Source organism: Drosophila navojoa, chromosome 2 (genome assembly GCF_054131105.1).
Source record: "Drosophila navojoa isolate 15081-1374.11 chromosome 2, UAZ_NAV_1.0, whole genome shotgun sequence".
NCBI lineage: Eukaryota > Metazoa > Arthropoda > Insecta > Diptera > Drosophilidae > Drosophila > Drosophila navojoa.
In genome coordinates, this window is record NC_142890.1 from 12310229 (window position 1) to 12328037 (window position 17809).

Genomic DNA, 17809 nt, shown 5'->3' on the forward strand with positions numbered 1-17809 from the left:
AGGCTGATACTAATTTTTTCTGGAAGAACCATTTGAATAACAATTGAAAACAAAAGAAATAACTTCCTCAAAAAGCTTCTAATTTCATTAAATAGGGAACTCGGAATCAGTTTACTGTTCACTCCAATGCACATTATTCACTTTCCTACATATCTGAAGTTTGTCTACATCATTAAGGCCCCGCCCCACTGTACGTGTTATGTGGAAATCATAGGCCGCACATTCGTTGGGCGACGCATGCGAGTTCAGTGCTAATTTTAACGACGCCGCGTTGACTGTTTTGCTTTTTGCGGTTTTTGATTTGCTTTGCGTTACGTTCAAGTTGAATAAAAATTTAAATCAGTTTCAGTGCCTTTGTCAAGCGCACGGCAGATGTAAGTGCCAGACGCGTTTGTCGCTCCTTTTCAAGTTCAATTTCAATTTTAATCGAAAGTGCAAGTGCTCATAAGCAATAAAACAGTGTTGTTAACGGAACTGTTTATACCGTTATTTTCATTTGGAGCGATAGCAAAACAAAACTGCAATTAAAATACAAAATAAGGCAAGAATTGAGCAAAAAAATTTTGTAAATACAAAAAGATCAGGAACTGATAATACCAAATAGACGAAAAAATCGAATCTACTGGAACGAATCATTTCTCGGTTAAATAAAAGTCATATCGAACTCCTCCATAAAAAATAATAATAAACAAGAAAATATATGAAAACATGCAAATAACTTTTATGTGACTTAACCGTTTCAGCTAAAAGCAGCAAACGTTCTGCTATTAACGTTTGACTAATTCAAGGCTTGTGGTGTTAATTTTTTCATATTTGGCAATACACCTGTTTCAATATATATTTTGTCGTACAAAACGAAATTTTGTCAAGTTGCGTCAGTTTGCGGTAAACCTACCAATAATAAGTTACATACATACATACATACGTACCTAGGTATATGCGGATCTGTAATGAGTTCCTACGTGCAGTTACTGTTCGTGTGTGTGTGTGTGTGTGTACATAATGATATCATATAGCACATAACAAAGGTATCACCATACCGTTTTAGAGCCTAAGCCTCCCCCCTTCCTACAACTCTGCCTCCTTGCTAGACGCTACGTCGCTTTGTACGTGCGATCCAAGTTTTAGTTTTGTTGACGTTCTTGGCGGCTTTTGAGGTTAACAACATTGTTTCACCAAAAACAACAACAACAACAGTTGTATTTGCCATATAAATTCAAAAGTAAATTCATTGTATAACAACAATTAATGGCAGCTATTTTGTCACTAAGTTTTATGTCGAAAAAAACTATATATTTGCTAAAACTGTTAGCATCAATTACAACAAATTCATTCAAATTGCTTGAACAAAATACGCGCTTTTATCTCTCCACTGACTTCATGTAATTTGTTTAGCTTAAGAGCTGTCATATAATACGCGCATAAAGTCTGTTTAATTTTGTCAAATGTTTAATTAGTTGCGGCATTTAGTGCATTAATTAGACGAACTGCATGATAAAGCCACAAAACAAAAACAAAATAACAATATTGCCAGATCGATATCTATTTATTATCTATGAATAGATACGGAACTGCCACCGTCAATATATCTCACCTTTATCTCTAGTAATGAATGAAGCCACCGTGCTTGTCAATAGAGAAATGTGTCACGCATCCTGATGAAAGCGTTTAAATATAACTCAGACCAAACTCATCTCTAAAAATGAAAGTAGCTTAAAATTGGAATTCAGTTAATTTGTTTTTAGGTAGCTGCCGAAAATAGAGCTGGCCAGAGCGAAGCAGGTGTGCTGGTCTCGTGTTGCACGTGCGGCTGGACTTTCAAATTGTCGTCCAACTTATTTTTAGAGACCCGCTTGTAGTTGCTCTGCGTGTGTGTGTGTGTGTGCTACCGAATTTTTAGTATTTCCTTCAAATTCTTTTAAAAATAAACAAGACCCAGGGGAAGGAGCAAACTACCTTCAATGTTTGCAGAATAAAAATATGTACATGCGTACATACATATGTATATTCATATATGTAAATATGTACATCCCTACATATGCTAAAATAAAACAAAACAAAATATTTTCGTTTCTAATAATTTGTTCTTCCCAATTTTCTTCCGTTGCGTTTGTTCTGCTATTGCTATCTCTTGTTTTTTGCAGTTCACCACATTTGAAAATGAAAAAAAGAAAGATTATATCGAATTTTGAAATGCCCTAACTAAATTTGTATATCATTATATCAGGCTTACATACATATGCATGTATTTAACATCAACAATATATATAAGAATTTGTTCGTAAATTATGTTATTTGAATGGGAATTTTCAATTAAAAATACTATAGAAATTTCTCACAAATAGAACATGTTACAAAACTACTAATAAAACCATGCAACTGTACGAACGTTAAAGCAGCGAGACAGACAGAAAATAAAGCAAAGCACAAACACAGTAACATCTTTATGCAACTGTGCAAGTGTAAAGGCGCAAAGCAGAAACAAGAAGAGGCAGGCGAGTAAAAATAGAAAACAATGACAGCATAATTTGCCGTTTCTTAAACATTGGCCGCTGTTTATTTTGTATCGTTGGATGTGTGACTAAGCCAAACACAAAAACAAACAAATGCGTTTGTATTTTTATTTCGGAAATTTAATTTCGCTTTGTTTTGTCTTGCTATTATGTGCATGTTTAATTTAAAACTTCAATGACATTTCCCCATTTCAGTTTTCCTAATGTCGACGTTTTCCTAGGGCACTCTAAAAAAAGCAATTTGCCACAGTTTCATTTAATGCTTCGGCCACTGGCTTACTCACGTTTCCCACCAAGTCATTTGACCCATTAATTGGATTAGAATAACATGTTGTTGCTGTTGTTTTTGTTTTGTTTGTTTTTTTTTTTTTTTTTTCAATTCTGCACTTTGTTTTGTTAGTGCTCATCTTAGGCGCATGCCTCAGAACAACTTGTTGCATATTTACAGCTGTCTGCGTTAAAATAGGACTACATTAACATATGCAAGGCGTAATATTTACTTACATTTATGAAAGTTTATAACTTAATGAAAATCAATATAATTTTGAGTAGAAATACATTAAATGTATATTATCGTATAAGGAGTTAATATATGCATATATGTATGCCTAAATGCTTGTATTTAAATGAACAGCACAAAGCACATGAAGTAAATGAAAAAATAACAGCAATTATTTCTTGCTTTTTTTCATTCACATAACAATTCTTGAAAAATACAAGGATGTAATCGATTAAATATGAATAACCAGATTTTTACATGGGGAAGACGACGTATTTCTATTTTTATGAAGGGAACTGTATGTGCATACATATGTATCTTTTTGCATTTGTACCGTAACATATGCTTAGGTCACGTATACTATAATGTGTTAGCTGTGTGTAAATGCGACTCAATATATCTGAATATTTCTATTTGCGTTTTTATTTATTTAAAAAACTTGCACTTTAATACAAATTTGATATTTGCTGGCACACAATAAATTTTCCACTGACAAATTTCACCTAATAAAAGTGTGATAAATATGTAATTGTTAATTGAAATGTAAGCACTTTACATGGTTTTATGGAATATACATATATTATTAATTTATGTTTTATTTAACAAATTAAGGGAAATTAGTATTCAGCTCTCTTAAGTTAAGAACGTCTTATCAATAAAAAAATATAGACCTTTAACGCTAAATAGACGCCAGACACACCTCTAAAACGTACAAAGTTTTGATATAGTAGGTGTTTTTTATGTTTTTTAAATTTGCACAGCAATAGTAAATATATATACGTAAGCGTAATGTCTAATGTAAACAAACGACATGTTCATTTGCACAATTAATTTGTGCACAAAAATCTGGTAAGAAAAATATAAATCTAGCCGGTGCGACATTTAACTGATGAGTGCAAGTAGTCAGAAAGAGAAAACTGATGTGTGTGAGTGAGGGAGAGGGAAAGAGTAGGGAATAGACAGAGTACAGAGAGAAAGAGTGAGGCAAGGGAAGAGGATAGGTGTTAATTGCTAGACAAATTGAAAAACACGAAATTCGCTCATGTGCTAAGGCCTAAAGTAACCAAGTTTTAAGCAAATATTCATTATACAATAACTGTCCGTGTGTGTGTGCATGTGTAAGCGAGCGTGCTTTAAAATATATATATGTTAATAGATTCAATCATTTTGTTTTTTATTTTTTATTTACAGCAGGCAAACTGTAACATCAAAACCAAATAACATAGACTAAATAACACATCTAAATGGGTCGTTGGGGTCGCCAGAGTCCGGTGCTGGAGCCGCCTGATCCACAGCCACCACCTATACCACCGCGCACATTTATGCGACAATCGAGCATAACGAAAATCGGAAATATGCTAAACACGGCCATCAATATAAATGGAGCCAAGAAACCGCAAAGTGAGTGTTTACTTCTTCATTTTTAAGTTTACATTTTTCGCGCCATGTTGCGTTTGGAAACAGGCGACAACCCAGACAGCTGTAGGTTTTCGTATTTTACAGTACTGAAAACGCGCGTTGTGCAATACTGTGCGGAATGCGCAACGCCGTTCGCTTGCGGCAGTTTTAGTGGCTCGAAACTGCTGTTGTAAAGTGCGAAATTTGCAATACATTTTGTACTTCCATTTTACGTTGAAATTTTCATAACAAATTAGTCATAAATTAAGTTAAAACTGTTAACGGCTCGTTGAAGTGTTATTGCCGCATTGAAATTGTATAATTGAAATGATGTACATAGTTTAAAAGTGCGTAAATTCTGGCCGCCGCTGCCGCATTTGCAAAAAAAAAGACGACGCAACGCAACGACGACGGCGGCGACGAAGCAGTGCATCAAAAGAGGCGGCAAAAAGTGGAAGAAGAAGCAGTTGAACAAAGCAGCATTAGAATCTCGGTTTTTTTTCCTCTTTGTATTTGCCATATTTGTCATGCGAGTTCAACCGCGCGTACAATACTAAGGTGATAAACTTTGTCGTGACGCGTTAGCCTGTGCAGTGTTTAGCCAAAACAAATATATAAAAATAAAGTAAAAATTATAGAATTAAGTACGAGGCGCATTTTAATCGAATATTGATTGTGCGTCGTCGCCAGCGACGCCGTTGCCACTGTCAGCGCGCTTTTATGAAAAGCGTGCAAGCTGCAACTGAATGTAAAATAAATATGAGTATGAAATTCGTGCTGTAAGATTAAGTGCTAAACAAGGAATATATATTTTGAAGGTTAGATTGTAAAGAAATACATGTGTATGTGTCCATATGTACATATACATACATATGTATGTATATGCATACATACATACGTGCAAAGAAATTGCGATAAAACAAAGCGCAAGGCGTAAGGCGTTAGGCAAACGTAAAACGAAGACGTCGACACGGCGATTTGTTGTTGGTTGGTGTTTGTTTTGTGCCACAAAATAAATAATATTAATCGCATTGTTTAGCAAATATGCGGGCGCGTTAATATCGTTTTACAGTGCCTCGTTTATCACTTGGAGTCCTCTACGCTCCACTCCCGCGAATCGTCTAGAAATAGTGCAAAGTAATTTTCGAGATAATTTTTGGCACAACCACCGGCTGCACGAATACATACACACATACATACATACGCAGTTACTGCTGATGCCGCTGGCGCTGCTGGTGCTGCTGCTGCTACTGCTCATCGTCTCCGTCGCTGCTGTCATTGCTATGTTGCTGTCGGCATATGTAAAAAGAAATACTCCCCTACTTTGCAGTTTCTTCCCCACATGTCGTCGACGTCACTGTCGTCACCAGTAATACGTATACGTGCTTAAGTTGTGCTGAGCAGCAACAGCGACAGGAAAAACAAAAAAAGCCATAAACATACATATATAAAAACCAAATAACAACAACAAAAGAGAAGAGAGGAAACAAAAGCTACGAAAAGTTAAGCACTTTGGTTTTGTCTTTTGCTTTTGCTTTCGGTTGTGTTCGTCGTTTCTCTTTTGTATGCCAAGCTCAACTCCTTCGACGTAAGAAACCGCGCTCAACACTCCTCCGCAACAATAAGAACAACAACCAAAGCAACAACAATAAAAGCACGTTTCTCAACACATGCACATTAAAAACACTAGACTAAAGAGAGCGTTTCCAGTGAAAAAAGTGAGCTAGTGAGTGACAGAGAAGGAGAGAGAGTGAGCGCGAAACGCAACTCCTTGGCCTTAATATTTTGTTGCTTTTGTTGTGTGGTCGTTCGGTTTGTTGTTGTTGTTGTTGTTGCCTCTGAGTGTTGCCTCCTGGTAACTTGCGCGCGCCGTTCAACGAAAGCTGTACAACTGTCATGGCCGGTAAGTCGCTTTAATTTTGCTTCGCCTTCTTTTTGTTGTCGCGGTACTTTCACACACACATGCACACTAATGAACATATTTTCCTCTCTCGCTCTGTGTATATATATGTGTGTGTGTGTGCGTGTTTATCTCGCTGGGTTTGTGATTTGATTTGAGTTTTGATTTTTGCATTAAATTTTTTCAAATAAACGTTTAAACAAATTGTACACGAAATAAACAAAGAAAAAAAAAAACAAAATAAAAATAAAATCAAATAGTAGCCGATCTAGTTTATTCGTACATAAACAACTCTGTCTATCTATCAGATAGCATTGATCTTAGCAATTCAATAAGAATTGAAATTACGTCGCGCTATACATACATACATACATATATACATACGTATGTATTTTTCCCCTAAACAACACGAAACCAGATGTAAGCGCACATGTGTGTATATACGTATGTATATGTGTGTGTGGGATATTTGATCACTGAGAAGATTATTGGAATTTGTTTATAATGCAATTTGAGCAATTTGCCAATGGCACTTTGGCAATGTGTAGGTAATTATACCGGTGCAGCAACCCTTTTCTATCAGCCAAGACGTTGTTCAATTGCATTTGCATTGGCATTATTTAAGAACCCAAACACTTTAATTAAATCATAAGCAATTGCGCAAACACAGACTTTGTAGGCATGGTCTACAGATAGATATATATATGTATGTACATGTATGTATAGGAGAACACATATGTCGTACAAATAAATATATGTATGTATATATTTACATTGGCTCGTGTCTCGTTTCTGTTATTATACTAAGTCTGTATACATTTGTATCTCTATGGGGGAATATTTCGTTTGCTATCTGTGTGCCTCCCTCTTACAAGATTAGTCATATAATGTGTTTCAAATTTACTCGTTAAATTCATTTATTTACACTACTAATAAAATTGGCAATACAATATGTATTTACATATACTATATTTATTTATTACGAATTCACATGCATTCGTTCATTTATTTATGTTTGCACTATCGGTCTGGGCTAGAAATCGATATTAATTATTAATAATTTAATTTATCGCTCATTACTAGAGCATTGTTGGTCGAATGGGCCTTGCTCCTAATGTGTTTAATTGCGCATTCAGCAAGTTACAAATTATTCGCTCGTCATCTTAAGAAGTTCGAGCGAGCTTCCTTATTGTCCAATGGATTTCGTGCACACCTACAAGTGAATGCTGCATACACATACACGCATTTACATATATATTTGTATACATATTCCATTCCTTCCATTCCTCCATCCCATCGTCGTTCTGCATTCTATCTATCGAGATAGAGGCAGAGGCAGTCAATCAGGTAAAGGCGCTCGCTTCGAGGTCGCTTGTTCCAGAAGCACGGGTGGTACGAGGTGGCTGTCGCCACATTGCGTGGCTGCGTTAAATGATTTAGTCAATATTTAAGTAACATTTAGATGTTATATCTATTATACATACATATATTCCCTATGTGTATATAGGAATTAGTTCGATTAGGCGAGCGAGACCCAAAAATCTGTTTCAAATTGTGTTCGAGTTTAGGCGTAATTAGACCATTAGATAGAATCGAAATCATTACGCTAGATGAAAACATGCCGGCTAGCAATAAAAGAGTGTACGGTAAAACTAGCCTAAGGTGGATACAAATTCACGTAGCATACAACATTTTTAAAGGCTTTATATAATTTTCAATCAAATAACAAAAAGAAAATTGCATGACAGCTGTAATTTTATTTTTATTAATCGAAAAACAATACTGTCTGGTTTTGTATGTATATTTATTTATGTATACATACATTTGAACATATTTCATTGTCTCGTTTGCTTACTCAGATTTTCCCCAACAAACCATTACGTGGTATAAATGTGTGCTCAAGTCTACCCAACTCAAATAAAGTCTTAACTTTATCTAGCCGAGTAACTGATAAACACTTTTTTGAGGTCAACCACGGTTATCTACGTCAATGGGTCCAGGTTCTTTACATAATGAGCATCCTTTGATTTAAGACATTTGTTTAATTATTTATGTATAGCTAATATTAGGTAATATATGTTCCCAAACTTTGTTGGCCTGTGCTATTGGCAAAAACTGGGAAATTGCTGAGTTTGAGTCTCGCCTTGACCCGGAAAACGCAACGCTGCCACTTTGGGCGTGTTTCGTGGTGCCATGTTTTAGTTAGCTGTTGTCTGTCGCGGCTGTCTCACAGATATGCGAACAATATATTGTGCGCATTCTATTTCTGCTCGAACATATCTTGAGCATTTTCCTTTCAAACCAAAATCACAAAGAAATGAGTTCAATGACTGCCAAACTGTGTGACTGGGTCGCTGGGTGGTTGAGTGGTTTTGGTTTGGGCTCGGGTCCGGGTCTGGGCGTGGATGTTTGTTTGTTCGTTTTGGCAACGTAATCGTTACGAATGTAAAAGTTTATCATATTCATTTCGGCTAAAAATAGACAGTCGGCCGTTTGATTGCCTGACCGCCCAACTGACTGAGTGACTGAATGACTGACTGATCCTATTATTGTCATCAGTGGCGCACAGCGCGGACTCGTCAATCATATCATGACGTCGCCTGTGGCTCTTTGAACAATCGCGTAATAGGCACACAATGTGAGCCAGATAGACGGACAGCATGCTCAGAGCAGACACTCACTGGCCAGGACAGCCAACAGTACATATCGAAAGAGTAGCAGCAGGGCAAGCACGACCACCAAATGCCCATTAGATTTTGAGAATACCCTCGAATGTGTTAAGTAAGGCACGAATACATTGCGTCACATACATTTACCGATTAATGTGTCGAGTAGGATATTATCTATCTATCTATCATCTAAAAAAAATTCAGCACTGCCAACTTCGGGCCTTCGGCTTATTCATGTAAATTAATTATTCAACATGAAAATAATCTAAAAATCTAAAAAAATCTGTCGAACATAGCAAGTCTGTGTTGCCCATTTTGTTATAAAGTATGTTCTATTTTTTGGCTGGAATTACTAAGAGCACAAAGTTATTCACGTGACATTTCAATGTACATGCAATATGTGAAATTGAAGTTCGATGTTGCCATGCATTGAAATTGTAAACAATGCTCAGAACAGAAACAGGACGAGAAAAGTCTAGATAAATATATATAACAAAAAAAGGAAAAAGAGCCAAAAACATTTGCGAAATGAAAACCTTTTGCACAACGTTTACACAACGACGTGCAGTAAGCGCAAAAAGTGGCTGCTAAATATTACAGAAGAGTAGAGAAGGCGCAGAGGGATATCGCTGGGTGCATGAATAAGCCACATATATCTATCCAGCAGCAGCAGTAGCAACAGCAATAGCAATGCTTAAAGCAATTTAAAGGCAAAAGCTGAATGCGGACAGTGGCTGGAAATGGCGTCATTAGTAAATATTTGAGCAGGGCAGGCTGTGGCAGGGAAGCAAGGCAAGGCAGCAGGACATACGCAGCAGACGTCATCGTTGTCCTCTGGCAGCTACAGCTATTGATTGTGTCTGGGCGAGAGGGAAAATCAAATGTAACAAGCACTTATTTGGTCCTTTGATTTGAGCATTCTGATGGGCTGTGATGGGAAATTGTGAAATTGAATATTTCTTTTTAATTTTTGAACATCTCTCGTCCTCTTCTTTTTCTCTTTCATTTTTCGGCTGGGTCGACAGGTAATGGAGAGGCGTCCTGGTGCTTCTCACAGATCAAGGGCGCCCTAGACGATGATGTCACCGATGCGGATATCATATCCTGCGTGGAATTCAATCACGATGGCGAACTGCTGGCCACGGGCGATAAGGGCGGTCGCGTCGTCATCTTTCAGGTAAATATTAATTCAATTATCAATTGTGGCTCATTCAATTAATCAACTAAATTCGCTTGCAGCGTGATCCCGCCTCAAAAACTGCGAATCCGCGACGCGGTGAATATAATGTCTATTCGACATTCCAATCGCACGAGCCTGAATTTGACTATCTCAAATCGCTGGAAATCGAGGAGAAAATCAATAAGATACGATGGCTCCATCAAAAGAATCCCGTGCACTTTCTGCTCTCCACCAATGACAAAACTGTGAAGTTGTGGAAGGTCAGTGAGCGCGACAAGTCATTCGAGGGCTACAACACAAAAGAGGAGAACGGTCTGATAAGAGATCCACAAAATGTAACCGCCTTACGAGTTCCTTCTGTGAAGCAAGTACCGCTTATGGTGGAGGCCTCGCCACGTCGCACCTTTGCCAATGCACACACCTATCACATCAATTCAATTAGCGTTAATTCTGATCAAGAGACTTTCCTATCGGCCGACGATTTACGCATCAACCTCTGGCATCTGGAGGTGGTCAATCAGAGTTACAATATTGTTGACATCAAGCCAACCAACATGGAGGAGCTAACGGAAGTGATCACCGCTGCGGAATTCCATCCGACCGAATGCAATGTGTTTGTCTACTCCAGCTCCAAGGGCACAATCCGACTATGTGATATGCGATCGGCGGCGCTATGCGATCGCCATAGCAAACAGTTTGAGGAGCCCGAAAATCCAACGAATCGCAGTTTCTTCAGCGAGATAATCAGCTCCATAAGTGACGTTAAGTTGAGCAATTCAGGTCGCTACATGATCTCCAGAGACTACTTGAGCATCAAGGTGTGGGACTTGCACATGGAAACGAAACCCATTGAGACCTACCCGGTGAGTAGTCATCAGGCTCTCGCTCTCCGATCAAATCCTAATCGAATATATACTCATTGCAGGTACATGAATATCTTCGGGCCAAGCTGTGCTCTCTGTATGAGAATGACTGCATCTTTGACAAGTTCGAGTGCTGTTGGAATGGCAAGGATACCTCAATAATGACCGGCAGTTACAATAACTTTTTCCGTGTGTTTGATCGCAACTCGAAAAAGGATGTTACATTGGAGGCATCCAGGGACATTATAAAGCCCAAGACGGTGCTAAAGCCACGCAAAGTTTGCACTGGCGGCAAACGAAAGAAGGATGAAATCAGCGTCGATTGTCTGGACTTTAATAAGAAAATCTTGCACACCGCCTGGCACCCCGAAGAGAATATCATCGCAGTGGCCGCGACTAATAATTTGTTCATATTTCAGGATAAATTTTAGCTAAAACTTAATTCGCAAACATTGTACACATCCACGCCAACTACTAGGACCTCGGCACAGCCTTGGCAACAGTGGCAACAGTCGCTTCATTTAAATGTTAATTCGATTGATTTATTTCAAGAGCGCTGTCAAATTATCCATATATTGTTTATCTAACCTTTAATCAGGACCTTATACATAAACACACACGCATACACGCCCAGGCACATACACACATGTTCACACTCTCATACTCATACACATAAATGCCATAGCAAAAGCTTTGTAACATTTTTCCTTAGTGATACAAGATAAATAAAAATTTTTATACATAGATAACATAAACAAACAAGTGAAAAATGAAGGAAATATAATGAAGCAGATATTTAGTTTTCATTGTAGCGTAATCAAAGAAACAATCGAATTATCCAACATAGTGCCCCCAAGATTTTTTATATGTATACATAATTACGCGCCCAAGTATTTCTAATGAACAACATAAAAATAAACAGAAAATAATATATTCTAATAAAAAATCACAAAATGCATATTGTCATACATTAGAAACCAGGTTCATTCGTTTTATGTTCGCTTGTTAAGTTTAAAAAAGGAAAAAAGAAAACAAAAAAAACAAAAAACAAAATCGGAAATCATATAAAAGAATAATGTTTTAAGCAAATGTTGTGCGCTTTATTTAGTTGTATATTTCTACTTTCGTTTTCAATCAAGTTCATTCCATGCTGTTAAAAACGAAAAACAAAAAAAACAAAAAACTTAAATATCACCTCTAATATATAATTCTAAATCTCAATCCAAAAACAACTCGAGCGCATGCCTTTTCCTCAACCTTTATCCTTATTTGTTATCACTCATGAGAATCACGCAAAATATAAATAAAAATGCTCATTGAAAAAAAAAAAAAAATAAAAAAAAAAAAATAAATTTAATCTATTAAGAGTAAAAGAGAAAATGTAAAACAAGTTAAAATAAAATAAAATAAAATTTAAATCAGCTGTCTCACATAGCAGATTGCTGAGGAAGCTTCAAAATCACAACCTAAGTTAAACATTTAATTAGTGTTCTCAACTTCTATAATTTAATATCCTGCTAAAACCCCATTTATTTTTATACACTACGTTTTAAGCTAAGTATTGCTATTTTTAGTTACCCTTTGCGTGCATGCGTCCAAGACCAACATTGATTAACATACGTTCATACATGAATAGCTCATACCATTTCGACTTGGTGACTTTTATTTCCATAATCCTAAAGTCATATTTGTTTTACTCGACTAGTTCACCGTCCCGTCATGCACAATCGGTCGACTTTCTTAGGGTATTTATAAAGAAAAAAAATATATAAATATACAATATATATAAATATTTACATACATATATGTATATATATTTATATATATTTAAATGAAGTGGCAGGCATTGAAAGCGAGTTCAAAAGTGGAATGTAAACGCATAAATGATAACAAAAACAAAATGTGCTTCTTATGAAATAAATTATGTATTAAATAATATGTATTTTCAATGAACTAGTTATACAGTAATAGAGTGCAGGAAGAATAACAGTTACATATATATAAATAAATAAGCATTAAGCCCAAAATAATAAGAATAAAAAAAGTGAAAAATAATTTGTTTGTAATAAAACCGTGTGAAGTTCGTTTAAAACTTAAGCAAAAATTATATTTTTAATACATAAAATGTACATTTTGTTTCAGACAAATACACAAACACATACATACATACAAAATATGAAAACAATTTCTCCATAAATATTAAATGATTCGATTTGCAAAAATTGCGGCCTATTTTGATGTTAGGCAATGGACATTTTTTAAAACATAAAATCTTAACACGCCTTTTTGTAAATAAAATCGCATACAATTTTTGCAATGAATACACAGAAAGTTACAAAACAATTATAATTAAAAAACAAAACAAAAAACATTCATAAAATGAACTAAAATCCATGTGCGATTGCAGGTAAAAAATATAAAAATAAACATAAAAAGCGAAAAAAATGCAATTGATTAGTTTTAAAAAAGATTTATTGAATTGCTACAAAAATGGTAAATCAAATAAAAGCAAACGTACGAAGTTTAGTTTTGCAAGCAAGAAATCCGACTTTTATACGGTTGTTTTACTATGGAATATGGGGTCAGATGATTCAAATTAATTCAAAATCAAATTGCAAATGCAAGTGTGTACACACTGTCAATCCTCCGTTTTGTACTTTGCAGTCTACATATTCAAGCTATTTTAAGCATTGATTCGTTTGGAATTACTCATTTCTCCCCTCGCATTTTCCATATAGCGCTAGCGATAGAAACCGTTACACGCATGGCTTGGCTATATTGTAATGCAGAGCATGCGCAGCCCATAAGAGAGGAACATGCAGAGAGCTTTGCGCGCAAACGCAGTAAAGAAGAAATTAAAATTTAACGGCCGCTCAGCTCAGTCGATCGTGAGCAGCTCGAGCGTGCGGTTGGTTTTGTGGCTCGCTGCAGGTTTGATTTTGGATCTGCGACTTAAACCAGTTTTCGACTACATATTTCAATAATAACAAAACAAGCAAAACGCATGCGAATGACGAAACGACCTTAAGAAAAAAAAAAAAAAATCCGCGGTAACAATTACAAGCTAAGAATTCGTCACGGAAGCAAGAAAAGTGACGCAAATGTAAAGCCAAAATACCAACCAACAATCAAAAATATTTGATGAAAATGGTAGTGCGTGCATTTAATTAATTTGGAATCAATTAGAGTGTGAAAAGCGAAGCTACGATTTGCAAAATATATCTACATACGTGGATAACTGACTGTGGAGAGAGTTAAAAGACATCGAGAGTGAGAGAGAGAGGGAGTGCAACGCAAACGTGTGCAATGACATTGACAAGACAAGAAGGCGTTCTTTGTCACTGCTGCGACTGCGCTGTCGCTGCAGCAGTTCCTGTTAGTGCTCCCAGAGGCCGTAAGCTAGCAGCGCTGCAATTGCGACGCAGACTGCGACAGCAGCTATTATTAGCGCTGGTGGCGCTATTCCTCTTTGGCTTCAATACAGCTGCAAGTAAGTACTGTGTGGATGAGTGTGCATATGTGTAAGTGTAAACCTAATGCAAGCAAAAGAAAGAGAAACTTAAATGTCTGTTACGTTAAAGAAAAACTACGAAACACAAAAATAACAGCAGCGCGAAAACAAATTCACTTTCGTGAGAAACTAGCGAAACTGGTCTATGTATGTCCACTGGGAACTGCGCTGCTGACTGCCGTTGCTGCTGCTGCTGTTGTTTCTGCTGCTGCTGTTACTGTGGCTGTTGCTGTTGCTGTTGCTGACTGCTTGCCGGTTTAACGGAACTGGGAGCGCAGAGACAAAAGATTTTGCCTCTCTGCTCTAGTGGCAGTAAATTAAATGCGTGAATAACTGAGGAGTTAGTCAGCAACGTTTGAAAAATTTGGGTTTTCTTAAAAACCTCTCGAAGTGTTTATTAATAAATTTATTTGTTTTTATTATATTTGAATAAATCTACAGACTGTGAGAAAAATATTGAGTAAATAAAAATAAATAAATTTGATATTTTTGTTTTACAGCTGAAGGCGAAGATGAGGATGGTCCGTATCGGGGCAAATATTTGGGCAAACTGAATTCGTATCATCATCAGGTGTCCGGTGATGTGTACGCTGTCAATGAGTATACATTTTTGTTAGTGGGCTTTAATTACGATGGCAACGGTGCGGATACGTTCTTTTGGTCAGGCGCCAGCAATCGACCAGGTCCGCAAGGTTTCATAGTGCCCGACGAGTACGGAAAGTGAGTAAACATATAATAACTATTAGATATGAAAATTAAATAAGCCTCTCTTTATTTTGAATAACCGCAGAACCAACATTTTGGATCGTTATCATAACAAGGACTTTACGCTAACGCTGCCCGATCGCAAGAAAATGACTGAGATCAAGTGGCTGGCGGTCTACGATCTGAATAATCAGAACAACTTTGGCGACGTTTATATACCCGAGGAGTTCGAGCCGCCACGCACTCAGATTGGCGGCACCTTCTCCAAGCGCAACCACAATGTGAGCAGCAGCAGCATCGAGATCTTGGACTCAAAGACTATTAGGATTAAGGACTTTACGTACGATGGGCGTGGCAAGCGCACGTTCTTCTGGACGGGCGTGGGTGCTCAGCCGTCGAGTCGGGGCAGCAAGATTCCGGACGAGCGGGGCTAGTGAGTCATAGATTAGACAATGGGATTCGATAACAACGTTTACGATTTTCTGTTTTCCATTCCAGCCTCGATCCCATACGCGCCTACAATAAGGAAACCATTATGCTGGAACTGCCTGGCGACAAGACGATCTTCGACATTGATTGGATTAGCATCTATGACGTGGCCGACAACGAAAACTATGGTCATGTTCTCATACCGGACGGGCTGAATGTGCCGCCATCGCTAGTGAAGATCACGCCGTATGAGTTCTCGCTGCCCAACTGCCGGCAGCTGCACAAGGATCTGCAGGTGTCGTGGGAGGTCTTCGGACCGCAGATTACGTTTCAGCTGTCCGGTCAGGTGGCGAAAACGGATTACATGTCCTTTGGCATCTCAGGCTCCGATGTATCTAGTCAAATGATTGGTGCCGACGTCGTCGTGGCGTATATAGACGACATCAGGGGCTACACGGTTGACTACAATATCACCTCGCTGGCTCCATGCGTGCAGGTGCTGGGTCAGAATAAGGGCGTGTGCCGAGATGACGTCGTAGGCGGCTTGGACAGCTTTCAGCTGAATACATACGCCCGCAAGGATGGCATCAATACAATCAGCTTTAGGCGCACACTAAAGTCATGTGGGTGGCCCTCTCCCCAATATAGACTTGAATTCATGAATTTCCCTCTTTGCAGCCGATGATGGAGACAAGGAAATCTTTCTGGATCGCAGCAACTATGTGGTTTGGGCCTTTGGTCAGTTGGACTCCAACAATGAGCCAGCGTTTCACACATACTATCCCAAGAGTGATATAATCATCGACTTTAACACTACGGAACCTGTGAACGATTGCTTTAGCTTTACGAAACGTGCGGAAACTCCAGTGCAGATCTGGGAGCGTGCACGAATTACGGATGCGTAAGCAAAGATGCTCGCAGATATGCCTCAATTATCGCCATATTTACATTTATTTCCTATCCTACAGATCCGTGCGCACTTTTAATGCTTATCTGGGCCCCTCGGGCGGTCTGCGTGGCTATCAGGGCATTACGGGCCATGTGTCGAGCGGCTTGGCCTGGTACATCAATGGCTATATGATACCGGAACTGTATTTAAAGCGTGGTTTGACGTACACCTTTAAGGTGCGCGGCGGCAACAATCCGCATTCGCCGGAGCACTACCATCCACTGGTCATAACGGATGATCCGCAAGGCGGCTACGATCGGCTGTCGGATGCCAAACAGAGCGAAATTCGTGTACTTGCTGGCGTAGAGTTTACGCGTCGTGGTCGACCCAAGCCCACAGCTGCGGGTCCGCTCTGTTTGTCCCGGTATCCGGATCACTACGACCGTCGCTTGGATGACAATTTCCCTACATTCAAGAAATTCAACCGCAGCTTGATCAACATCTGCAGCGACGAGCCGCCGGCGCTGCTCGAGATTACGCCCAACATCACGTGGCCCGACACCGTATACTACAATTCCTTTACGCACGGCAACATGGGCTGGAAGATCCACATTGTCGACAGCTATACGAAGTTGCGCAACGCTGGGCATTCCCTGGCCACAACGTGGCTGACGACACTCACGGCTCTGCTGATGCCGTTGGCACTGTAAATGTTGACTGGCTTCCTTGACAGTTTCTGTCGCCCCAAAGGATACTCTTTTGTATGTTTTAATTTTAATATAAGTCAATCAGTCACAATTTGCATATATATGTATATATATGTATATGTGTGTATTTATGTATGTTTGCATGTATTATACCTGCCCATTTAAGCATAAGTATTGTAATTTATAACTCGTTAATAAAGGCAGAGTTTCACATAAGACAGAAGCATTTTGTCCTGATTGTTAATACCTTAATATAGCTAATATATGTATGTTTGTATGTATGTGAACAATATCTGTATTATTTAATTCAAGATAGGCCATTTGGAGGTGATTCATTTGTTTGACTGTAAACTGTAAACTATGCAATTATTGATTAGATTCGATTTCAATTATGCCCATATATAGTCTTTATGTGTGTATATATACTTTCTTCTGTTGCTGCAACTGTTGCTATCAACAGCAGTTAAATACACTTATTAATTAAAATGAATTGATGTGAGCTTTCTAATCAATTGCCCACTTTTTTTTTTTATTTTTTATAAGGTG

The 17809-nt window shown here is 38.0% G+C and overlaps 2 protein-coding genes and 2 long non-coding RNA genes across 8 annotated transcripts; 2 read left to right on the top strand and 2 right to left on the bottom strand.

Moving 5' to 3' along the window:
• Positions 1-293: 293 nt before the first annotated feature.
• On the bottom strand, positions 294-4342 carry LOC149092142 (uncharacterized). Its single transcript, XR_016196153.1, has 2 exons — positions 4213-4342; positions 294-474 (listed from the first exon to the last, which is right to left on the bottom strand). It is a non-coding gene; the product is annotated as an uncharacterized LOC149092142 (long non-coding RNA).
• Positions 4257-12374, top strand: tws (protein phosphatase 2 regulatory subunit tws). 5 transcript variants are annotated; one of them, XM_018111779.3, is made up of 5 exons: positions 4575-4757; positions 5741-6313; positions 10005-10156; positions 10219-11022; positions 11085-12374. In XM_018111779.3, the coding sequence occupies exons 2-5, from the start codon at positions 6307-6309 to the stop codon at positions 11451-11453; spliced, it is 1332 nt and encodes a 443-aa protein (XP_017967268.1). In that variant the 5' UTR covers positions 4575-4757; positions 5741-6306; the 3' UTR covers positions 11454-12374. The 5 variants fall into 5 exon arrangements, with proteins under 5 accessions (XP_017967267.1, XP_017967268.1, XP_089112246.1 ...); XM_089256120.1 differs by having other exon boundaries at positions 4583-4757; positions 5781-6313; XM_089256118.1 differs by lacking the exon at positions 4575-4757 and adding an exon at positions 4808-4968.
• Positions 7127-8087, bottom strand: LOC149092143 (uncharacterized). The gene is made up of 2 exons (XR_016196154.1): positions 7795-8087; positions 7127-7732 (listed from the first exon to the last, which is right to left on the bottom strand). It is a non-coding gene; the product is annotated as an uncharacterized LOC149092143 (long non-coding RNA).
• Positions 12375-13705: 1331 nt separating the features above from the next.
• Positions 13706-17777, top strand: knk (cytochrome and DOMON domain-containing protein knickkopf). The gene is made up of 6 exons (XM_018111769.3): positions 13706-14512; positions 15034-15253; positions 15324-15671; positions 15737-16290; positions 16346-16568; positions 16636-17777. The coding sequence occupies exons 1-6, from the start codon at positions 14329-14331 to the stop codon at positions 17264-17266; spliced, it is 2160 nt and encodes a 719-aa protein (XP_017967258.2). The 5' UTR covers positions 13706-14328; the 3' UTR covers positions 17267-17777.
• Positions 17778-17809: the final 32 nt, after the last annotated feature.

Excerpts from the sequence above, each read along its gene's own strand:
- knk (XM_018111769.3), top strand. The coding sequence starts at position 14,329 with ATGACATTGACAAGACAAGAAGGCGTTCTTTGTCACTGCTGCGACTGC. Across the intron at positions 15,254-15,323 it reads GTGCCCGACGAGTACGGAAA|AACCAACATTTTGGATCGTT; the intron begins GTGAGTAAACAT and ends GAATAACCGCAG. Across the intron at positions 16,569-16,635 it reads CGTGCACGAATTACGGATGC|ATCCGTGCGCACTTTTAATG; the intron begins GTAAGCAAAGAT and ends CCTATCCTACAG.
- tws (XM_018111778.3), top strand. The coding sequence starts at position 4,257 with ATGGGTCGTTGGGGTCGCCAGAGTCCGGTGCTGGAGCCGCCTGATCCA. Across the intron at positions 4,414-10,004 it reads TGGAGCCAAGAAACCGCAAA|GTAATGGAGAGGCGTCCTGG; the intron begins GTGAGTGTTTAC and ends CTGGGTCGACAG. Across the intron at positions 10,157-10,218 it reads GTCGCGTCGTCATCTTTCAG|CGTGATCCCGCCTCAAAAAC; the intron begins GTAAATATTAAT and ends ATTCGCTTGCAG.